The 24472-nt window shown below is 45.0% G+C and overlaps 2 protein-coding genes across 21 annotated transcripts in view; one reads left to right on the top strand and one right to left on the bottom strand.

Annotated features, from left to right (window-relative positions):
- GIT2 (GIT ArfGAP 2) overlaps nt 1–8913 on the bottom strand; it is a 52213-nt gene extending 43300 nt beyond the window's left edge. For 7 of the 19 annotated variants that reach the window (XM_049619148.1, XM_049619152.1, XM_049619160.1 and 4 more), the window contains exons 1-4: nt 8700–8913; nt 4667–4800; nt 3027–3139; nt 2056–2161 (exon numbers count right to left, since the gene is read on the bottom strand). In XM_049619148.1, coding sequence (XP_049475105.1) covers nt 2056–2161; nt 3027–3139; nt 4667–4800; nt 8700–8751 — 405 coding nt within the window. In that variant the 5' untranslated portion in view covers nt 8752–8913. Of the gene's footprint in view, nt 1–2055; nt 2162–3026; nt 3140–4666; nt 4801–5522; nt 6279–8699 lie in introns of those variants that run through there. The other 12 variants (XR_007455182.1, XM_049619144.1, XM_049619154.1 and 9 more) reach the window with 8 other exon arrangements.
- A 2583-nt stretch (nt 8914–11496) lies between these two features.
- ANKRD13A (ankyrin repeat domain 13A) overlaps nt 11497–24472 on the top strand; it is a 33034-nt gene continuing 20058 nt past the window's right edge. The window contains exons 1-3 of one of the 2 annotated variants that reach the window (XM_049619143.1): nt 11497–11845; nt 22131–22263; nt 23091–23215. In XM_049619143.1, coding sequence (XP_049475100.1) covers nt 11750–11845; nt 22131–22263; nt 23091–23215 — 354 coding nt within the window. In that variant the 5' untranslated portion in view covers nt 11497–11749. The remainder of the gene's footprint in view (nt 11846–22130; nt 22264–23090; nt 23216–24472) is intronic. The other variant, XM_049619142.1, reaches the window with a different exon arrangement.

The following is a 24472-nucleotide window of genomic DNA, read 5'->3' as shown; positions in this document are numbered from 1 at the left end:
ACACAAACCAAAAAAATGTTTATTAAAAGCGTAAAGAACGGTGTACTAGAGCAACTGGCAGATCATTTTACCATAAATTACGTGAGTAACAATCTTCATTTAGCTCAGTAAGATGGATGAAACAGTCTCTCCCTTGCTGGTCACAACCACCTCTGGGCTCTCAGGTGGGGACAGGTGCACTTTACTGAGAAGGAAACAAGGGCTGGGAAAGCCGACAGGCCCAGATACATGATCTGTCTAGGGGGCACAGCCAGACCTGGAGTGACAGGCAGTATAAGAAGGGGGTTGAACATGGTTCTGAAGTCTCAAAGACCTCAATTTCAAACCATACACCCTTCAAGTTGTGTGACCTTGTGGAAGTTCTTTAAGCAGTCTGAGCCTTCGTTTTCTCATCTCTAAAATGGTGATAACGATGCCACCTATTATTCACAGGGTTACTGTAAGGAGTCAATGATATAACGAAGTGCTTTGCATGGAGCCTGGTACACAGGAAATGCTCAAAGAATACAGCTGCTGTTGTTTTTATAACCATTGTTATCATCTGCTGTTGTTATTGGCCCGCTCCATATACTGCATATCCCACACCACATAAACTACAGGATTCTGCCTTAGAGCACACCCTCTCCACAACACCACTCTTGGCGCTGTATACAATACTTTAACCAAGTCTTTCAGGGTCTACTGAAATAGGCCTGTGTATACCAAATTCTGTACCACTGCAGAAAAGCTTTTACACATGCAGAAGATGAGCTGCTTTCCTTCAAGTCCAACCTAGAATTGTCCAAAATGCCGTATCTCTTAATCTAAGAATGCAGAAACCTACTGCAGCAACTATATCCATGCCTTATTTTTAAAATTAACTTATTTAATAATTTTAAATTGGTAAAAAAAAAAAAAACCCATGCCAAGCCTTATTGATTAACAGAAACAATTACATGTACTTCTTTTTTTTTTTGGAATGTTTATTTATTTTTGAGAGAGAGAGACAGAGCATGAGCCAGGGAGGGGCAGAGAGAGAGGGAGACACAGAATCTGAGGCAGGCTCCAGGCTCTGAGCTGTCAGCACAGAGCCCAACGCGGGGCTCGAACTCACAAGCTGCAAGATCATGACCTGAGATGAAGTCAGACGCTCAACTGACTGAACCACACAGGCGCCCCCCAATTACATGTACTTCTATGCAAACTTTAAAAAATCTGACTTGTGAGTGCCCATGCTCTGCGTGAACATTTCCTAAAGGCAATGCTTTGAAAATAAAGATACAGATTTCTCAGGGCATCTCTCAAAAACATGCAAAGGCCCACATAAAGAAAGCCATCTACTCGTTTTGCAAGTATAATAAAGAATCCTGAGCACTACAGCTTTGAGTCATCCTGCTTCCTGAAGACCCTATTCAGTATACAACCCGGATGCCTAAAGAAGTCCCTCAAGCTTTCTAGTCCCTTCTAGAAACAACTCAAGGATGATTCCTATTTCAAAGTTAATCAAAAAACTTATAGAAATATAATTGTATTGTTTTATTAAAAAATATTTTTTTAAGTTTTATTTATTTATTTTGAGAAAGAGAGAGTATGAGCAGGGGAGGGACAGAGAGAGAAAATCCAAGCAGGCTCCACACCGACTGCGTGGGGCTCAAACCCATGAACCATGAAATCCATGGCCTGAGCCAAAGTCAAGAGTCCCAGATGCTTGACCAACTGAGCCACCCAGGTGCTCCTAGAAATACAACTTTAAAACTGTATCTGGAAAAAAAAAAAAAAAAAAAAAAACACCCAAAAAAACCCACAAATAAAACTGTATCTGAAAAACACAAATTGTTTTCTAGATACATACTTATTTTTTCTCTTTGCCCTTGTACCTCCACTAAGATGAATGGCTGCCATTTCAATTAAGATTAAAGATGAAACCAATTCCAAAAAAGGCTGTTATTAATTATTTAGAATACAGAAAGGAGTTTTTGTGTTGTTTTTCCCTTCTTCCTCTTTAAGTTTTTTTTCAAGCAAAACAATACACTGTTTCATCCAGCAACAGTAGGGATTTTAAAAGGTGTGGCCCACCTTGCTAAGGTCTTTGGCAGTCACACTGTCGTCATCCCGGCAAGGCAAGCGATGCACAAACGCCAACATCTGATACTTGGCTCTGATGAATTCTGCTTTATTAGGACTGTTTGAAAACAAAAAGGAAAACAGCTCACTTGCAATGCAGATGCAACATTCCCCATTCTTCAGGTTGTAAAAAGAAGACGAAGTGACCCGTATCTCCCACTCGAGAAGAAAATGAACAATAGAGAAATAAATTCCAGCAGGAGTTTAAGACGTGCAGTCTCAAAACATCGATTAGTCATTCTCATGGCCAGGACTGCAGAGGACTTGCTTTTTATAGCACCTCTCCTCTCTTTGTAATTCTCTTTTTTAAAACTTTTTTTAAGTTTATTTACGTATTCTGAGAGAATGAGAGAGAGTGCACAAGAGGGGGAGGGGCAGAGACAGGGAGAGAAAGAATCCTAAGCAGTCTCCGTCTGCACTGACAGTGCCCAGAGCCCAATGTGGGGCTCAAACTCATGAATCGTGAGATCATGACCTAAGCCAAGATCAAGAGTGGGACATTTAACTGACTGAGGCACCCAGGGGCCCCTCTTTATAATTTTAGTAATTGACCTAGTGGCCTTGCAAGGAAGGGGCATTTCATCCCATCCTATAGGTGAACCATCAGGCAGACTGGAGCCCAGAACCGAGATTTCTGGTCTGACTGCCTCTTGTTTGAGCACCTAAGCTTAAATCTGATTACATGAACAGCCTCTGAGCCTTTGTCTCGAACTGGAGAAGCCACTGACTTGTGCTATGCAACCATGCAGAAGAGATGGTCCTGTGCCTGGTCTTCTGCATTTCTAAAAGCAAAAGGCTCAACGCACAACTGAGGTGTACCCACCTCCTGTGCTGCCCTGTGAAAGCTGGTCAAAAGTAGCTGTGCACCTTTAAGTGGGCCCCGTGTGTCACAAAGAAATAAAAGTATTAAACATTCCACTCACTGTACTTTATCCTGTGGATTAGCTTTACGTCTTCCGCTCATAACAGAGGCAGGGTCCAGCAATGAATGCTCCCATATAGAATTAGCACCATTATTACACAAGGTCTCAACCATCTAAAACCAAGCAGTGTAAAATCATATTTTAATTTCTTTCCACAAATATTCCCTGGGAATTGTAGTAACTGAACTGGGAAAACCAAGCCCCATTACAAATACTAGCATGATGGGGATATCCCACAAATCACTGCTTTCTGATTCTAGAGTGAGAACAATGAACCTGCATGCAGGATTCAGGTTTGACCAGGAGGACAGCTAAAGACCTAAGAGGGTTTGATTAAATTGTTCTTATAGATTATGGAGGAAGAGTACTTTGGCATTTTAGTGCAGTATTTCCCAAACCTGATCATCCAAATACTATTTTCAAGATTCCTAACAACCCACATACTGTCTAGACTATCCGCCTAATATTTTTCTTTAAATCCACTCATTTTTTAAAACTTGTACTAGCAATTGTGGCTTGATGTGCTAGTTAAAGTTCTCTTATACACATTAAGATAATGTCATTATCTTACCATTAAAATAAATACTTGAGTATTACCTACATCTGTCTTGAGTACCACTGGTGGTTCATGTGCCATACTTTCAGAATTGACCTTTTAGGGTCAAGCCTGGCATTTTAAACTACTCATCTCTGGACTTTCTTCAGGCCCTATAATGAAATCTGTAAACAAAGACCTGAGAGCAGTAAACTCCTACTTTCACATGAGATGGAGCTGTTAGAAACTTCTCAGCGTAAGTTATTAATAAACCATACTTCCAATTTCATTTCAAAGCACGCTCCTGACACAGCCCCATCTGTGTTTTGTATTGGTGCAGATACCATCACATCAGAGACCCAAACCCACTTGTTTTGGCTCCTTGGTTTATATGGGTAAGTTTAAGGGACACGTTGTACAGCTGCCACAGATCTAGTAAAATATGTACTCAAGACAAATGAAGGCAAAACACATGCTTAATTCTGAGTTCCACTGGAACTTGAAGAATGTGTACCCCAAAATAGAAGTACAGGTGACATGACATTCAACCCCAAATAAAACAAAGAGCTCACTTAACACTTAGCAGGGTGTTGGGCATTCAACCGACACATGTTAACTTAATTTGGTCTCTAACTGGTTAAGAAAAACTTCAAGAAAGCTTCAATCACATGTTTCGGAAATTTCTGAGGAATCTCAGTCCATGTTTCCAACAAAGCAGGAAACGTAATAAAAAGTTTCTGAGACTGCAGCCTTCAGAAACATTTATCATAGCATAGGGAAAAGATGGGCCATTTAACAACAATTTCTGGTGACAGTCTGGAAAGTCAGCAGTGACTTTCATCACCAAAAAAACTTTAACAATTATTTATCTATCTATAATTGAGCTTTTGGGGCCAGATTTATTTGTTAGGAGAGGGGGAAAAAAACAATCGTAAGCAACGAATTCAGTTCTCACACACAGCACTGATAGGCACGGCACCTCTATTCAGTTATGATTCAAATACTGCGGTTAAGATTTAAGAAGCACAGTGGAAGAAAAGTTAGTTGCTAAAAGCAAGAGCCCCGAAAGCTCCAATTACATGCTGGGTGAGTCCTTACTCTTTACCTGCAGCAGCGTGGGAGGCCACGGCGCGTGCTTCAGGTGCCTTACTTGGGAGACGTGGCGCCCCAGGCTCCGGTGGACGCTGCAGCACTCGTCACAGATAAAAGTCCCCCGGTTTACTGATGCCCAGGAAGGGTCTGGAAGGAAGAATGACATCTCAGTGGCGGGGACACTGGGGGCTGCTATGCTGCCACACGGGCCCAGGTGACCGAGGTTTGGTTTTTCAGAAAAACTAGACCTTTCTGCTGTTCTAGAATGCTAGTGGACATACCAAGCTGGTGAGCCTGTCTGATGGTGCCACCTATGTTGGCTTGACTCGGCACAACGTGAAATGAGACTAAATGCGACTCGAAGCCCTAGATAAGCAGCCGTCTCCTTTCCGGTCCAGGGCCACAGTCTGTAACCCTGATGGGATCGTCCATCTCAGATGCTCGCTCCTTCATTGCACATAAGACAAGTAAACCGAGAGGGTACGCATGAATCATCTCAAACCCATCTCCACAAAGGGCAAGAGAACATAATCATGTCAGTGAATGATCCACATTATCTGAAGCAAATCTACTAATCTACTGCCATACCTCCACACGGCTCCATGCTTAGCAGAAAGCTGCAAGAAACATGACAACAGAACTGCTTGGCTATGTGGCTCAAAGGACAGACTGAGGAACCTGGCCTTTGTTAGGAAATGTTCTATGACATACATTACTCATTTCAAATAAACGGCTGAGTCCTCCCCCCCCGCCACCCACCTTCCCACCTTACAACTGATCTGAAGGAACAGAAGCTGTAATGGCAGCAGCTTCACAGAGGCAAAGATGTAAAATAAAAACGAGTAATATTTTTGGTGCGGGTACAATACTTTTTTCCCACGAAATCCCACGGAACTTCAGCAGACATCCTCTGAGACAGGAATAATTCGCACTTGGTAGGCAGTAAGAATAATCCACACCGGGCAAGTAAACTGAACACATACTTAGAAACCCCAGATAAAAACAGACTTTCTCCATGTCGTCAGACTCACAATGGGGCGACAATAGGTGCCACTCAAGCTGCCTGATCTAAGAATTCTATTTAAGAATTCTTCAATGTCCACAAAAATCTCTGAAATGCATGTACACCATCTTTACCACGTTTAACAGTTTATTCAAACCCTTTCCGACCCTACAATGAAAAGTTATGATTTCAATCAGAGACAAATCCTGGGAGTCAGAGGGTGTGGTGGTTGAGACGGTGGTTCTGCAGACAAGCAGCCCGGGTTGGAACCCCAACTCTGCCACTTCTTGCACAATGATCTCAGGCAAGTAATTTCTTTGAGCATCCTCACCATGGATCAAATGGGAATAACAGCATACCTCAGGCGAGGGTGGCCAGAAAGGGTAAAGTGCCTTGTATATAGTAAGTACTTAGTAATATCAACAGTTCTAACTTTTCTAAATTATTTTCTAAGTAGCAGTCAGATATTTCAAGAGGCCACTGAAATTCATGACAACTGGAAAAAGGTTTTGTCGATACTTAAAACATCAAATGTGTCAGACGAACACAACTATAGCGAAAAGACTCAAGTGGGGTTTCTGGGTAGGTGGGTGCAGAGGAGGAGCTATTTAAAATGAACTAGATTCACTAAAAAAAAAAAAAAAAGAGTGAAATATTTGCTAAGATGTGATCATGGTCAAGTGTTTGCCATGAAACAAAACAGAAACAAAATCATTCAATGAAGTAGAACTCTGTCAGTACGACTATAGAATCCTGAAAAACAGAAATTGAAAATATCAAAATGAAAGATACCTACAAAGATACATAAGAACACTTCTTTTTGTAGTACAGTACTCATGCTACTACTATGGTGGGGGGAGACTAGTTTGAAACCTAGCTTTGGTTTTCAAACATCATTCAGAGGATTCACAGTGTTCTTGGAGAAAACTAAACAGGAACAAGACAACAAGGATTTAACACCCAGTAAGCAAGGTTCTCCATCACTTCAACATCATGGATCAGAATCCCATGGAAAAAAATGTTAGAATGTTCACAATAGAGTAAAATCAAAATCGAGTTCTTATGACGTTGGGTAGAACCTTCCCAGTTTACCTAAATGTTCTGTGCTGGGGCTTCCTGACCAGGACTCCAAGAACAACACAAATGAGCTTCAGAAATGTCCGGGACCCCATGAAGGAATTATAACATGAATTCCGTGTGAAAGAGTGACTAAATGTGCATTTTCCAGAGAGAAGGGCTTCGCAGTCATCAGAATTTTTAAAGGGACCCCTAAGAGAAAGAGGTGACTCTTTGACTAGGGCTCTGTAGAAAAGGCAGCGCAAATTTCTAGCTGCTCAAGTTCACACAACATTTCAAGGTAGCCTAATTATATTCAAAACAGGAAGGAAATGACTCAAGTCTCTGTAGATTAGGCATTTGAGACAACTAAAATGATACAATGGAAGGGAAAACGTTCTGAAATACGCACAAAATGCTGCACAAGGGCAAGACAGTCAGAAGCATGGCAATGGAGAACTCAGCTTTCCTTTGTCCCCTACCAACGAGTGGGGAGTCAAGAACACACGTTCCAAGAGGAAGTCTGAATCTAGACTCATGTGAATCAAACACATCACAGAAAAGTTCAACTGCAAACAAGAAAATAAGGAAGTGGAACAAATAACTTTTTCAGAGAATACGATGGAGTCTGTATAACCCACACTAACTTCAGGTCCTCTTTTTCAGCTCTCCACCCTCCTCCCCATCTTCAAAGGAAACTGGTAACCCCACTTGCACTACACAGGCCATGAAATAACCACATAAGGTTTGAGTTATCACAGTACTATTTAAAATCAGTCTTCACTTCCCTATGACAAGATGAAGTTCAGAGCAGTTGCAAAAACACTGCTGTGCAATGATTACGTTATGGTTGTTAATTGGACACTAACATACCAAAGAAAGCCATCTTACCTTTGAATGACTTCAAATTTCAAAGCACTCAAAATCCAAGCACAGAAAATAGCATAGAGACCTGTCAATTCAGTTCCAATTGCTAAGAGGGATCTGAACTCTAAATCTGAAAATTACACAGGGAAGAATGGCTTTGGCCTTTCAACGCACCCATATGCCTATCCTGCCCGAATGCCCCCAAGTGTGTCTATTTGCCAGTGATTTTGTTTGTTTTGTAGGCTGTAATTAATGTAAGATTTAGAAACTCAACTCTAGCTTTAAGAGACTGCAAAGGTTCTGTCCCAAACACCACAATACAAAAAAGAAACAAATTTGATGAGATAATCCCAAGAATATTCATTGACTCTTACCACTGAATGTGGTTCTCCCAATTATCTCCATCGGAAAAATAAGGAAATTAAGGCCGGGCCAAATGAAATCACCAGCCCAAGGTCACCCACAGGCAAACCTAGTTTGAACCCAGGCCGTCCAGATCCCCAAACTCAAGACACGCACTGCCTCCCAAGTGCTGGATGTGTTTCCAAGACCCCGAAGTCCTGGAGATTCTCCCCGGTGGAGGTGGAGTGGGAACCGGGATGTTAGGAGCAGGGAAATCATCTACGGGAGTCCCCTGGAGAGTATCGGTGGACGGAAGCGATGAGTGCGCCCACCCTGGGCAGGGCCCCCTCGCAGGGCGGGGGTCCGGGGGGGCTGTGAAGGGAGGGAGGGAACACCTGCAGCCTCTGGGGGCCGCAGCCGGGAGAACGCTCGCATTTTACTTCTGTAATTGGCCTTCCTGTGGATTGCCCAAGCCCCTTCCTGTTGGGGAAGCGGCCCCGACCCCGCAGCCTCCCCGCCCGGCCTGGGACAGAGGAGACGAGAGGGGATGAGTGGGGATGAGAGGGGAGGGAGAGACGGGAGGGCGGCGGCCCCCTTTCCCGCCCGGCTCTGACAGGCCCGGGACGGGTCCCGTTCCGAGGCCTCCCCGCCTCTTCCTCCCCGCGACCCCAAGTGTGGGGTTCGGCCGCCGGGACCCGCCCGACCCGAGGGGGCGGCCCCGGGGCACGGGTCCCTCAGAGTAGAGCTGAGCAGAGCGGGCCTGGCCGGTGCGACTCACCCGGCCCGCTACAGTCCGCGCACACCTCGCTGCTCCGAAGCCGCTTCGACATGGCTCCCGCCTCCCACCTGCCGGGAATCAGGGTCCCGGGGACAGCGAAGGCGGCGGCGGCAGCGCTTCCGCTCTAACGGGTCCCCGCGGCGGCGGCGGCGCTGGCGGCGGCGCCTCTCCCCTCAGCGCCTCGCAGCCGCGGCGCAGCACGCACGCGCGGGGAGGGGCCTTTCGATGACGGACAGATCACGTGACAGGAAGGGGCACGCTGCCTTGTCGCCATCTTGAGTGAGGGCAGCATCTTCTACCCTGCTTGCAAGTTTTCTTCAATTTGGGTTTCCCTTTCTGGAGGAGATTCTTTGTCCCCGCACTGATTAATACCAAGGGAAACAGCAAAATCTAGTGGCCAGAGCTCTGCAGCCACAGCCTTCCTGAGGCAATCAATAGTTAAGTCACTTAATATAACTGGTCAAGTTCACTCACTTACTCATTTCTTTCGGTCGATAAATATTTATGGACCATCTATGTTCCACACACTGTTCCCAGCGCTGGAGAAAAAATTGAGCAAAGAAGACAAAATTTCCTGTCTTTATGGAGCTTATATTATGTTGTGGTAGATCTACAATAAAATACGTAAAATAAGGAACGTTAGATGTTTCTCTGAATGCAATTTTAGTCTCATCTGCAAAATGGAGCTGATGGGACGGGTTGTTTTGTTTCGTTTCGTTTTGTTTTGTTTGCATGTTCTGCCACATAAGAATGATTCTTACATTTTTAAAGCGTTGTAAAGAAGAAAAAGGAGAAGATGAAGTGGATGAAGAATATTCCATGAAACTCATATATGGCCTGCAGAGCTAAGTATTTACTGTGTGACTAAAGACAAATGGAATCACTTAACAGAAAAATGTGGTGTGCCTGCCTCATAGTAAGCACTCAATAATAGTAGCTCCCACTATTATTGATATTTGGTATTCCTATTCTTTTCTAATCTCAATTTTTTTGTTTTTGAGAAGAATAATAACCTACAATGATTTATGGGATGGGGTGAACTGAACACAGTGAGGGGAGATTAATCAGCATGAGAGAAGAGATGTGACCCTATGCTAATGAATATTTATTGTATGTCTTGTATGTAGATGCAACCGTGATCTCCATTCTGCAAATCCTGGATGCCTTTTAAGGGCCAGGTACTGTTTTGACTTTAGATATTCTGTGGAGTTTTTCAACTTATGAATAGGAGAGATGTTTAATAAACATGGAACGATGAACAGAAAGATTAAAGATTAAATTTCACAAAGCATCTGAAAAGATAGGAAGTCTTGGAAGAGATCAAAGAAGCCCTGGTTTTGGTCCATCTCTCCGTTTTTGTTTTTGTTTTTTTTTTCAATGTTTATTTATTTATTTTGAGAGAAAGAGAGTGTGAGGAAGAGGGCAGAGAGAGAGGAAGAGAGAGAATCCCGAGCAGCCTGTTGGTGGGGCTTGATCTCATGACTGAGATCACGACTTGAGCCTACATCGAGTCAAACCCTTAACCAACTGAGCCACACTGGCGCCCCCAGCCGCCTCTCTATTTTGATAAATGTGTGGTGTAGGAATAGCTGCATAATTCCCACACATTCCAGAGTGAGAGCCTCTGGGTGCCATCCTGATGCTCCTGCATCCTGTTTTGGTTCACAGACTCACAAATCTTCTGGACTCAACACGTGTGGACAATGGATTAGGCCAGGCTTCTTGAACAGCTGCTGTTGCAGGCATCTGAAAAGCTGGATGTGCACAAGCAGGGGAGGTGGAGGGTATGCTTTCAGGATGCATTAAATAACTTTGCCCAGCTGTGTGGTCTCCTTGTAGACAACTGTGCAAATAGCTTACGCTGGTGAGTAGCTGTCAAGTTGACTTGGCTCTTCATTGAATCAAAGAGCTGTAGTGCCTTAGGTTGAAATCCAAAGAATGAACTTAATATTTGCAAGCTGTGGTCACGTTTGGGTAGTATCTACCCAAGTATGGCCTTTTCTGCCATAATCCAAAATTCAACTGGCTAGCTTCAAAAATAGATGAGCCTCATATGTGGGATAAACCACTGCCATAGGTAACTTTGAATCTTAACCCAGTTCGGAGTTCAGATGGGAACAGTGGTTCTCAACTGGGAATGATGGTTCTCTTCCAGGGGTCATTTGGCAGTGTCTGGAGACATTTGGGGCGGGGAGTGCTAGTGGCATCTCGTGGATAGAAAGGCATCCTACAAAGCACGGGACAACCCCCACAGAAAGAAAACTCACTTTAAAACGTGCAGATGTTGAGAAACCCTGAGAAAGAACTGTCTCCTTGTTATGCAAATCTTTAACGCCACTTCTCCAGAGTTTAGAATTCTTCCTTTAAATTTGTTTGGTGTTGCCCACTTCCAAAATGGCTTCTGGCCAATCATGCATGCACTGCCCAGTTCCAAAAAGGCTGCAAGGGAGTCAGTTACTGGAATGGTTTGGTCCAGGCCTCCGCTGTCACCCCCTGAACTCAGAGCCGATGGAAGAGGCCCAGTTGTGGGCCGAACCATGTGAGCTTGCTGGAGCAGGGGGAAAGGGGCTGGTGACGGGTAGGCCGAGTTTTCCACGTCGAGATCATGGGCTAAGGAAGAGAGCTTCCTCTCTGTTTTGGGATTGCACTGTGTTTCCCGGTGCGCAGCTGGGGGTAGGGGGGGATCGGGCCGACCACGGGCCGGGTGGCTGGCCTCGCCTCCCCCCGCCTCGGTGTGCGGTGGTTCGCCCCGCGCACTTCCCAGTTTGGGGCAGTTCGGCCCGCAGAAGTCGGTTCGGGAGCTGTCAGCGCGGGCGGGAGCGCGGCGGGGCGCGGGGTGGGCGCGGCCGACCCCCGTCCCCGACCCGGCCCGCGACCCCCGACCTCCCGCGCGCCCCGCACCCGGCCGGTAGGCCGCCCCGCCGCGTACCGTGCCGCTCGCTTGCTGCGTTTTCTCTCTCTCTCGCCGGCCGCCGGGCGGGCACCGGAGACCCCGCCGAGGCTGAGGCTTGTCAAGCGGGCGGTGAGGGCCCGGCTGCGGCCTTCTCGCCATGTCCTCGACCCGCGACAACAGCGGCCACTTCCCCTTGCACCTCCTGGTCTGGAACAACGACTACCGGCAGCTGGAGAAGGAGCTGCGGGGCCAGGTGAGGGGCGGGGCGGGGGTCCGCCCACGGTGAGGGGTGGGGGGAGTCAGGGGTCGCTTCGAGCCCCTGAGCCCATCTCTAGCCCTCTGCCTTCGGGACCCGCAGACCCCTTCTTCACCTCTGCAGCCGTGGGACAGTAATAGTAGGACGTGTATCGGAGTGCTTACTGTGTGCCAGGCCCTGTGCCGAGGGCTTTATAAACCATCTATACTGCCTTTCCAACAGTCCTAGGAGGTAGGTACCTTTATTACATTTGCCATAGAAGGAAACTGAGGCTCTCAGAGCTTCTGTGCCTTGCGTAAGGTCGCCCGCCTAATAAATACCAAGTCGAGATTTTAACTCCGGCCGACTGGCTCCAGAGTGCACGGTCTTAACAAATTAGGCTCCACTGCCTCTCCCAAAGAGGTGAGAGCAGCACGCACCGCTCACCCTCACCCCCCTCCTCCCAACCCTTTTTGTATGAAAGGGCTTGGTTGGGGTTTGGAGTCCAGGTTCTTCTAACTCGCCCTGTGACCTTGGGCAAGGCATGTTCCCTCGCTGGCCCAGGGAGGCTGATGATACACACCAAAGTTTGAGAATCTCTGGTGCACAGGGTTCTTAAAATCCCTTCTGGTCCTAAAGTGCTTTGATTCCTCGTCTTTTATTTATTGCCTTCTCTTTAAAGCGGTGGTTCTCAATTGGAGGTGATTTGGACACACACCTCCTGACTCCCAATGGTAATGCATGGAGACATTTTTGTGTTATAAGTAGGGAATGGGAGCTACTGGGATCTTAGAGGTAGGGATCAAGGGCGCTGCCCACCATCCTACGCTGCACAGGACAGCTCCCTGCACCAGAATTATCTGGCCCAAAATGTCAGTAGTGTTTTGCTTGAGGAACCCGGATGTTAAAGGCACCTCAACAATTCTGGGAGTTATTGGTGCAGTCAAGTTACAAGCTCACGTACTTAGCAGTTAGGGTAAGGATTTGTACTTTGGTGTAACTCTTGTTGACTTCATTTTATCCAGTGTGTTGCTTAAAAAATCTGTTGAGCACCCACTGGAAGTCAAAAGTTGCTCTTTTTTCATTTAAACCCTCTGTCCAGACAGAATAAACTTTTATTGGAAGAGTCATTGGTCTTAATAAGATCATGCCCCCAGAGTAAATGGCTCACCATTAGGTGTCCCGGTATACCTGGTGATTTAATTCCCTTTCTGTTACCGGACGTGGCCCAGAGGGAATCCTCCATCACTTTGCTCTCAGCTGAAAGTGTCTCACCTCGGACAGTTGAAAAATGACCCAGGCAATCCTGCTGTGTTTTGCATCTGCACTTCCTCAGTATCGGGGCTACCCCCAGTTTCTTGTGAAATAGTGAGATAAAGTACAAAGAAAGTCCTAGCACTAAGCTCCCTTTTGCTAGACAATTTCATCATCATCATTAAACCACATACTTTTTCAACACTGATTCCTGAAAACAGCAGGCTTTCTATTCATTGGAGATGAAGAAAAGAGTTTGAGTGCAGTGCAGTTTTTCTCTATAGAAAAACTTGTTTGATAAGAACACAGTCTCGGTTATAGTCTCAAACGTGGCAGGGGCGCCCGGGTGGCTCAGTTGGTTGAGCGTCTGACTTCGGCTCAGGTTCATGAGCTCGAGCCCTGCATTGGGCTCTGTGCTGGCCGCTCAGAGCTTGGAGCCTGCTTTGGATTCTGTGTCTCCCTCTCTCTGTGCCCTTCCCCCGCTCATGCTCTGTCTGTGTGTGTCTCTCTCTCTCAAAAATAAATAAATAAACAGTTAAAAAAATATGGCATAGTGCGATGCCTGGGTGGCTTGGTCGGTTGGGCGTCCGACGTCGGCTCAGGTCATGATCTCACGGTCTGTGAGTTCGAGCCCCGCATCAGGCTCTGTGCTGACAGCTCAGAGCCTGGAGCCTGTTTCAGATTCTGTGTCTCCGTCTCTCTCTGCTTCTCCCCAGTTCATGCTCTGTCTCTCTCTGTCTCAAAAATAAATAAAAGTTAAAAAAAAAAAATGTGGCATAGTTATCTCCTCATTCTGTAAGCTGTGTAAAAAAAAAATGTCCATTGAAAGTTCTCTGTGCTTCTTCCCTTGAGAAATGTTAAGCACATTCGTGATGAGAGAATTATAATTTTGCAGCAGATTTTCCTGGAGTGTACTTGTACTGTCAAGGGAATCAAAGGAACAATACTCATTCTTGCTAATTATTTGGTTTTGCCTCTGTTACCGGTTATCACTGTAGACCATTTCCCAGTATACCAGTTTCCTCTGGATAAGAGGTAGTTAAGTGTATTCATAAAGAACATCTTCACCCTGAAAGCTTGACTGTCATGACCACATCATCTAATCTCAGTCCTGAAACTTGGCCACTGAAGGGGTCGAGATGGGGCTGGCTGGCTTCAAGGGTGTGTGTGCTACCTGTGGTCAGCAAGGGCCTGTGCTTGGTTTAATGCTCTGCTGTCACTGTCATGAAATTCCTCATTATTTTTTTTGGAAAAGGGAGCCTTGCATGTTCATTTTCTGCTAGGCCCTGCAAATTATGTAACCGGTTCAGGGTTAAGAAGTTGAACGTGGCCATCATTAAAATATGTGACAGGAGATACTTCGTTGCTTTCTTATTTGTCAAGATCTCTTGATGATGCAACAGCTTCCTACTTCTGTGACTTAAAGGCAGCTCTGTTAAATGCTGATTACGTTGTGAGCCTGGGCTAGTTATTCACCCTTGCTGGATTGTTTCATCTGTAAAAACAGGGAGAGTAGCACTGCAAGCCTACTCTTTTGCCAGGTACTGTGGCAAAGTGCATTGTATGCACTTTTAGATTTGATTCTCACACCGAATCCCCTGGAGTGAATGCTATCACGATCCCCATTTTACAGATAAGGAGACCAGATGAGGTGGAGAGGCTCAGTTGCATGCTTAGCCAGTGGCTGCACCAGGGTGTGGACTCAGAAAGCTGGACTCTGCCCTAGTGCTGTATTCTTAACCCTTCCATTCTACTTTCCATAAAAGTACCTCCATTTCACAGTTGTGGACAATAAGGCAGAGAACAGATCGGAAAGTGCGGCCGCATAGTAAATGGGAGTAACCTCCTGTGTCATCATTGCTGCTGTGATTCTGTTTCTTTTCTGTATGCTCCAGTTTTTCTGCAAGGAACCTATACTGGCTGCATAATTAAAAACAAAAAGTTCCTGTCGCCCAGCAGTACAAGCAGCTGTTTCACTTGGCGTTTCGTTTGCCAGAAAGCCTCTGCTGGCCGGTCCTTCATTCCTTCCATCCCACGAGTGAGACTTGAAGCAGGCACACGGGTGGCTGTAAGAATTGTGTTTTGTTCTAAGAGCAGCAGCACAGAAAGAATCAAGTTCATCCAGAGGAAGAGGACAGGCACGTTTGTGAGTGTGTGTGAGTCAGCCCCCACCCCGAGGTCTTGCTGCAAGCTGGAGTGTGGAGTTTGCCAACTCTGCAGTAGTTTAAGGCTTTCCATGTTGGCTCAGCAGAAGCACTTTATTAAGTGCCTCTTAACGCATCGGCTCTATGGTCTTTAATATTCAGTGGGGCCTTGAAGTTGTGCAGTGGAGATGATTTGTGTCATGGTTATGATGTTTGTCACTTAGGTAGAGAGGTCTGTTAAACATCTCCGGCCTTCTTACGGATGCTGGGAGAATGAGTGAACACTTAACAGGGACATATGTAAAGGTCAGCAATGTACCTTATATGTGTGGTGGGGCGCGGGGGGGGGGACCCAGGACCCAGTAGGGTGGAGGGTGGCAGATGAGGCCCAACTCGAGGGCCAGCCCCCAGTTAGGAAGCCAGCAGGTGAAAGCCCACCACCATCAGGGCAAGAGGAAGAGGATGTTCTAGGCAGCAGCAGTACTCAGAGCTGAACAGGGAGCCACCCCGGGGTTCTCGCCCCAGTCTACGGCAGGCCAAGTCGGGCACTGGGTGCACATTCAGGTTGGCGCATGTTGGCTGGCATCCTGCCAGGAGCCAGGCATCCAAGATGAAGAGCTAGCCTGCTCTCGGGTACTCTCCTGTGGCCCTGGGGGCTCAGGCTCACCGGAGGGAATTACACCCATGGATACCATTTCCTGCCTGATTTGGGGTGGGGGAGTCAGTGTGGGCCACAGCCGCAGAGGACCAGGGCAGTCTGAGATGCACAGGAATGAGGTTGGTTGACTCTTGAGAGAATGGAAGGCCAGTTAGCAGCCTCTTCCCGGAGGCCCTGCAAGAGGTCACAGTGAAAGTTTATGAAGCACTTGCTTCATGCGAGGTGCTAGGTGCGGTGGGGAGGCCAAGAAGGTTTGAGAAATTCACCTGAGGCCAGTCAGGGCCTGGAAGCGGGCCTGTCATCTGGCTCTGCAGCCTACACTCAAAGCTTGGCCTCTTCCTGCCTCCGGAGGGCGGCAGGATGTAAACAAGGCTTGGAGCAAGCAAAGTTAGTGGGCTTAAATTAGCACATAGGAAGGAGATGTGCAGAACTCTCATTCCTGTTCCTCTTTGGGGGAACTGTTATAATTTAAAGAGGTGAGCATTTTTAATTTGGTACAGTTCATGATTGAAGAAAGCTAAAGGAAAAACCAAAGTGATCAGCTTCCAATGTGAATTCCAGTTTAATTCCAAAAGCTCTCGTCCACCGAGCTAATGTCGTTGGTTGGAGACCCTTATATTAACGGTAATGAAATTTGAACAGATCCCTGTTAGGGAGAAAGTTCCAGCTTATATGAAACTCCATATGTGGGTGTATGATAATAAGAGCTAATTCTTAGTGCTTCTACGGGGTTAAGTATTGTGCCTTAACTCTTGTAAGAACTCTGTAAGGTAGGTGTTTTTTATTGTTCCCAGTTTACAAGGGAGCAAACTGAAGTCCAACCGAAATTAAGCAATTCGTTAAACAGTGTATAGATAATAGGTTAGTTGTACGTATTACATAAAGCACATACATACGTAGGATTTTTTTTTTTTACGTAGGTTTTTGTTTAAACATCTTTGTTGAGATATAATCACCCATTAAAGTGTATCGTTCAGTGGTTTTTAGTATATTAGCTGAGTTGTGTCACCATCACCACTATCAAATTCCAGAACATCTTCATTACCCCAAAAAGAAACCCCATCCCCCTGAATCACTCCCGATTTCCCCTCAACTTCTTCAGCCCCAGGCGACCACGAATCTACTTGCTGCCTCTATAGATTGCCTGTTCTGGATGCTTCCTACAAATGGAATCATACAGTATGTGGCCTTTTGTGTCTGGCTTCTTTCATGTAGCACGTTTTGGAGGTTCGTCCACGTGTGGTATTTATCAGTACTTCATTCTTTTCTATGGCCGAATAATATTCCATTGTCTGGGTGTACCACATTTTGTTTATCCATTTACCAGCTGATGGATACTTTTGTTCCCCCCTGCCACTATTTGGCTATATGAATAATGCCGCTATGCACATTTGTGTATAAGTTTTCATATGAGTGTGTTTTTCTTTTTCTTGGGTAAATACGAGAGGAATTGTGGGGTCATATGGTCACTCTATGTTTGACTTTTTTTTTTTTTTTAACCCACACTCGAGTTATTTTTTTTTTTTAGTAAAATTTTTTTTAATGTTTGTTTCTTTTTGAGAGAGAAAGAGAGATCAGGAGAGGGGCAGAGAGAGATGGAGGGGACACAGAGTCTGAAGCAGGCTCCAGGGTCTGGAGCTGTCAGCGCAGAGCCCAACGCGGGGCTCGAATTCACGAGCCGCGAGATCATGACCTGAGCTGAAATTGGGTGATTAACCAGCTGAGCCACCCAGCCGCCCCTATATTTGACATTTTGAGGAACTGCCGATTGTTTTTCCAAACTGGCTGTGCCCATTTTACGTTCCCACCAGCAGCGTGTGAGGGTTCCAGCTGCTCTGCGTTCATGTCAACACTTGCTAGTCTTCATGACTGCGGTCATCCTAGTGGGTGTGCAGTGCTACCTCACTACAGTTTTGATTGACATTCCCCGAGTGGTTAGTGAAATTGAATCTCTCTTCACGTACTTCTTTGCACGGGCATATCTTCTTTGAAGAAATGTCTATTCCGATTCTATTTTCATTTAAACATTGGGTTGTCTTTTTTATTCTGGAGAAGTTAAGGTTCTTCATATATTCTGGATACTAGCCCCTTATCAGATAAATGACTTGAAACTATTTTTTTCCCATTCTGTGGAATGTTTTTTTGTTTGTTTTTTGTTTTTACCTTTTTTATGATATCATGTGAGGTACAAAAGTGTTCAATTCTGGTGAAGTGCAGTTTGTCTGTATTTTCTTTGGTCTCTTATGCTTTTGGTTTTGTATCTGATTAGATTTTACCTGACCCAAGGTCACAAAGACGTACTCCTATTTTTCTTCTAAGAGTTCTGTTGTTTTAGCTCTTACATTTGGGTTTATGATCAACTTATTTTTTTTTAATTTAACTTTTTTAATCTTTATTTATTTTTGAGAAAGAGAGAGAGACAGAACATGAGCTGGGGAGATACAGAGAGTGAGGGAGACACAGAATGTGAAGCAGGGTCCAGGCTCTGAGCTGTCAACACAAAGCCCCATGTAGGGCTTGAACTCATGAACTGCCAGATCAAGACCTGAGCTGAAGTTTGACACTTAACCAACTGAGCCACTCAGGCGCCCCTCAATTTATTTTTTTTTAAGTTTATTTATTTATTTTGAGAGAGAGAGAGAGAGAGAGAGAGAGAGAGAGCGCGAGCAAGCCAGCACCAGCCGGGGAGAGACAGAGAGAGAGGGAGAGAAAGAGAATCCCAAGCAGCCTGTGTGCTCACGAACCGTGAGATCATGACCTGAGCTGAAGAGTCGGATGCTTAACTGCCTGAGCCAGCCAGGTGCCCTGGGCTTATGATCAGTTTAGAGCTTAGTCTTCTTTGGGCTGCTGTAACAAAATACCATAGACGGCATAGTTTATAAACAATGGAAACTAATTTCTTACAGTTCAGGAGGCTCTAAGTCCAAGAAAATGGTGCAGCAGATTAGGTGTGGTGGCTGGAGAGGGCTCTCTTCCTGGTTCCTAGCAGTAGCTTTCTCACCGTGTCCTCACATGGTGGGAGGGGGGCTGGCAAGCTCTCTGGGGTCTCTTTTGCTAAGACACTAATTCCACTCATGAGGGCCCCACCCTCATGACCTAAGCACCTCCCAGAGGCTCCACTTCTAATACCATCATCTTTGAAGGTTAGTATTTCAGAGCACATTCACATGCATCTACTGAGATGATAATGCATTTTTTATTTTCTCTTATCCTATTGATATGATATATTACACTAATCATCAGATGTTAGTCCACCTTTGCATTCAGGATAAATCTCACTTGGTCCTGGTGTTGAACAGCTCTTTTTATGTGTTGCTAAATTTGTTTTGCTAATATATTGTTGAGGATTTTGCATCTATGTTTGTAAGAGGTAGTGGGCTGTGGTTTTCTTTTTTTGTGATGTGTTTGTCGTCAGGATAATACTGGGCTCGTACAGTGAGGTGGGAAGTTTTCCTTTATCTTCCATTTTTTTGGAAGAGTTTGTGAAGAATTGATATTAATTCTTTGAATGTTTGGTAGAATCCACCAGTGAAGTGATCTGGGCCTGAGACTTTTTTTCCTGAGAAGTTTAAAAATTACTGATTCAGTCACTTGTTAGAAATTGTTAAGATTTTCTGTTTTTTCTTCAGTCAGTTTTGCTAGTTTGTATCTGTCTAGGAATATGTGCCTTTCATTTAAGTTCTGTTACTCAGTTGGCATACAGTTGTTCATAGTATTCCTTTTAAATATTTTGTGTTTCTGTAGAGTTGGTAGTGATATCCCCTCTTTCATTCCTCCTTTCAGTAACTGGAGTCTTTTCTCTTTCATTTCTTGGTCAAACTAGCTGAAAGTTTGTCAGTTTTGTTGATATTTACCAAGAACCAATTTTTGGTTTTGTTGATTTTTCTGTATTGATTTGCTATCCTGTTTTGCTAATTTCTACTTTAATCGTCCACTGTTTAAAAAAAAAAAAAAAACTTCAAAGTTTATTTATTTTGAAGGAGAAAGAGAGCATGAGTCAGGGAGGGGCAGAGAAAGAGAGAAAGAGAGAGAGAGAGATTGAGAGAGAGAGAATCTCAAGCAGGCTCCACACTGTCATTGCAGAGCCAGGCACGAGGCTCGAACCCACGAACCGTGGGTTCGTGACCTGAGCTGAAATCAAGAGTTGGATGCTTCATTGACTGAGCCCACCCAGGTGCCCCTGGCACAGTCATCCACTGTTTTTCGTAACAGTCACCATAATGTAGTATTCTTCTTTCCTTCTCTCCTTTCAAAGGAGAAAGAGACACATGAGGCCCTTCAGAGCTACAATTAGCAAAATACACAATGCGCTGCTGTCCATCTCATACATATGGTTTTACCTGTGGTTCAAAATAGGAAAGAGCCAACAACTTAGTGTATTTGGCTTTGATTTTACACATCATATCTAGTGGTTGCCCAGAAGCTTGGGTGTCAATCCTTAGTCTGAGATGTTAGTTTTGTCCTGGGGTGTGAACTGCATTAGGTAGAATTTCCCTGTTTCTGTGATAAATATTGTTAAGCATTTCCTGTATGTCAGGCCGTGTCCTAAACCCAACACCTTTCCTGTAGACTGAACTTGTTCGGTGAGAAAACAGTCTATATAACAGATGTGTAAGGAAATAATGAATTTGCTAATTATTTCTTTCCTGCTAAACTTCAACTCAGTTAAAAGTCTTAGCTGTATTACTTTTTTAAAAACAATGATTTACTGCCGAGTAGAGACTAGGGTGGTGGAGGAAGCTAAGAAATATGAGACTTGGATCTGGCCCTTTGGAATTCTCAGTCTTTGGTGAGATAGACAAGCCATACCCTTGGGAAAAGCCAGGGAATCCTGGGAGGTGCCCTGGGCCCCATGCCAGGAGATGTGTTGGTATTCCAGTGCCTGAGAGAACACTGAGGCCTGGGATTGGTCCAGGAGGACGTGTGTTCACTCAGCAGAATGCCTTCCGCCACTGCTGTTATTCCTCGATAACAGTTCCTGTCTTCACTGCAGAGTGGCCATGATGCAATTAGCAAAGCAGGGAAGTTCAGTAGCTGGTGGACAGCAGTTGCCTCGTTCTGTTTGCCCTCCTCCCCTATGGCCAGTACGTGGCATGTTCTGGGTATCTGTGGAGGCTGCGTAGCAACTGGCATCTCAAATCAAGAGAAAGCACTTCTAAGAAGTAGATGGCACTTTTATATCCCAAAAGTCCCATGGCAGTTTACTGTGTCCTTGGAAGAACGTTCAGTGTCATCTTTGGAAGGCAGCATTCAGCGTTCAGACTGAGCTCCCGCCAGAGAAACTGCCACTTGGCTCTGGCCACCCAACGCAGGTGGCAGAGGGCAGGCCGGAATAGGCATAAAGAGCGAAAGCCAAACCGCTGTGTCTGGCACGGGGAAGTAAACCTTCAAGGGGAAATGGACCAAAACGGCATGTGCTTGTTCTCACATTTACCTATAAATATGTCCACATACACGCCTGGCAGGTCATGTGTCACAGGACCCGTGGATGGTGCTACGTTAGGGCGCTTGGAAATCCGTTCAGAGTAATGAGAGTGGCGTTTTGGTGGGAACCCAGCTAGAGAATGTAATTTTATTCTGACCCAAATTATCTTCCGAACTTTCAGTTTTGCTTGAAGTCCTACACTTCCTGTTCTAGACCTGAGTGCTGTCATATGCTTGAGAAATCCCCCATGTTCTGTGTCAGAGGGTGGCTGCATTTCATGAAAGCTCCTAGCCTTTACTTAGTCTTACTTTGAGTGCCGTTGAGAGCAAAAGATGTGTTTCATTATCTGAGGCTTATAGCCAACGTTTATTTATTAGGCATTTAACTTTATAGAAAAATGAACTCAGTAGTTATCATCTTTATTTACAGCCAAATTAATATTTCAACCATGCCCATGTGCAAGCATTCATTTTCCTACATATTTCTGTAGTTAATGTGTAAATTCTATTTTCTATTTTTATACTAAATTAAAATTTTTTTAAGCTTATTTATTTTGAGAGAGAGCGTGAGCAGGAGGGGCAGAGAGAGGGGGAGAGAGAATCCCAAGCAGGCTCTGCACTGCCAGCTCAGAGTCTGACCTGGGACTTGAACTCACGAACCGTGAGATCATGACCTGAGCTGAAATCAAGAGTTGGACACTTAACTGACCGAGCCACCCAGGCGCCCCGATTTTTATACTAAATTTTATCTCTTAAACACATTTCCATGTTTTGATATAATATACAGTATACGATCCTGTAAACACTAGCGTTTACTTCACAGAATGTGGAGGCTCTGGATCCACGAGGTCGAACCTTACTGCACCTTGCTGTTTCTCTGGGACATTTGGAATCTGCTAGAGTCTTGCTCCGACATAAAGCAGATGTTACAAAAGAAAATCGTGAGGGATGGACAGGCAAGTATACTTTTAAAATCAAATTGAAAACCTTTTGTTTTGCTTTCATCTGAAACCAAACTGAATAAAGGCCAGTCCCAATTATAGTTGTCCTCAGGTTATCTTTACCTTAAGACTCTTTCTCTCTTGGGACCAGGGACCGGGGTGAGTTGATGAGGGCCTTGGAGGCTTGCTGGCTGGCCTGCAGCACGATGGTCAGAATTGTGTCTTGGGCCAGAAGCCCTCAGTAGAGGGTGACTCCTATCCAGAAAGCAGCTCTGAGTACAAACCCTTGTACCATACACGAGTATGGAGGCCAGACTCCCTCTGAGGAATGTGATGTTAACTCCAGTGAATCTGTCAGCATAGGCAAAATCAAAAACAAATTATGGCTAAAAGTAGCCTTTTCCAGTGAAACCCTGGCATTTCACTTGACTGCAAGCTATCTATCATATTGTCGGTCAGAGTGATTTTATGTTGGCTGAACAAGGAGATGCATAAGCCCTACCTGCCCGATCCCCACGTGACCACAGTTGTGCGATCACACAGATAAAGCCAGCTCAGCTCTCTGAAGACACGCAGGATTTCAGAACCAGTGGGAAGAAAGGGGGTGTGGGGGGAGGATTGAAGTTGGTTTGATCAAGAGGCTACGAGTGCCGGATTTTCTTTTCACTGTTAAGAGCTAGCTTTAAGCAGCCATGGTCATAAAAGTGAGGTGGGACTGTAGCCTCTGTGTCTCTGAAGAAAATGTTAGTCTTTGATCTGTAGATTCTTTTCAGACTGGCTGAGGAATTTGTCAGAGAGCATGAGACTACTGGGCGATGACGTTTCACCATTTTGGTTTCCAGTTTTACACGAGGCTGTGAGCACTGGTGACCCCGAGATGGTGTGCGCCGTTCTGCAGCACCGGGACTATCACAACACGTCCATGGCCCTGGAAGGGGTGCCTGAGCTGCTCCAGAAGATTCTCGAGGTATCCATAAAAATCTGACGATGCCATAATGTGGGTCAATTGCTGACAGCATAGCCGGAGACACAATTGGACATCCACGTGTACCTTCGTGAGAGTTTTTGAGTCATAAACATGCTCTGTTTAATACCAAATAGTATTGTTGCTTATCTACTAAATGTATGAGGTCTTTCACAAATTACGTTTCTGGGTCACTAGACCTACCCTTTTAAGTGCTACTTAAACATGATAGCTTAAGACAAATATACATCAACTAATTTGTCTGGGTGCTCGTCTTCTTAACAGTGGCCTTCTGAGCACAGGTCATCTTGAGGAAATTGTGATGAGCATTGGTTACTGTACCGGGGTTTCCAGGGCCCGTGAGCTCCGATGTCTGTGTGCACCTTCTCCTTGCCACACCTGTTGACTCCAGCCATTAGCATTTTTTGACTTCAAATCTGTTGGCTTCATTTGTTGACAGCCCAGTGGCTTTTGGCCAGTAATGACAGTTATCTGTGAATTAAGGTTTATGGGCTCTGTGATGCTCGAGGGTCATTTTTATAGCAGTTTGCCTCCAGGCTCATCGACCATTTTGCATGACGGCTGCCATTTTTCAGACAGTCTTTGTTACCTGCAGCAACGTTCTTAGGAGTCAGTTGTGCAATATTCTCAGGGCAACAGGAGACAAGAAAGGACCTGTGCCTCAATCTTCCTGTCATTTATTCTCCATTTAAGCACATGAGTGAGCTTCCCAAAATATCTCCAAAGATATTTGCCAGATAAGTCCGCTGCACAGCTTTAGTCAATGTATTTCTTGAGAAAAATTAACAGCTCTGTTGAGGAAAGGAACAGTTTTGCAATGAGTAAGCCAGTCACTGCCCGTTATCCGAGCACTCTTTTTTTTTTTTTTTAATTTTAATTTAAATGTTTTTAAATTTACATCCAAATTAGTTAGCATATACTCCAACAATGATTTCCGGAGTAAATTCCTTAATGCCCCTTACCCGTTTAGCCCATCCCCCTTCCCACAACCCCTCCAGGAACCCTCAGTTTGTTCTCCATATTTATGAGTCTCTTCTGTTGTGTCCCCCTCCCTGTTTTTATATTATTTTTGTTTCCTTTTCCTTATGTTCCCCTGTTTTGTCTTTTAAAGTCCTCATATGAGTGAAGTCATATGATTTTTGTCTTTCTCTGACTAATTTCACTTAGCATAATACCCTCCAGTTCCATCCATGTAGTTGCAAATGGCAAGATTTCATTCTTTTTGATTGCCGTGTAATA

Source organism: Panthera uncia, assembly GCF_023721935.1.
Source record: "Panthera uncia isolate 11264 chromosome D3 unlocalized genomic scaffold, Puncia_PCG_1.0 HiC_scaffold_8, whole genome shotgun sequence".
NCBI classification, from domain to species: Eukaryota; Metazoa; Chordata; class Mammalia; order Carnivora; family Felidae; genus Panthera; species Panthera uncia.
The sequence above is the reverse complement of the archived record's forward strand: the minus strand, read 5'-3'. Positions and strand labels throughout refer to the sequence as shown.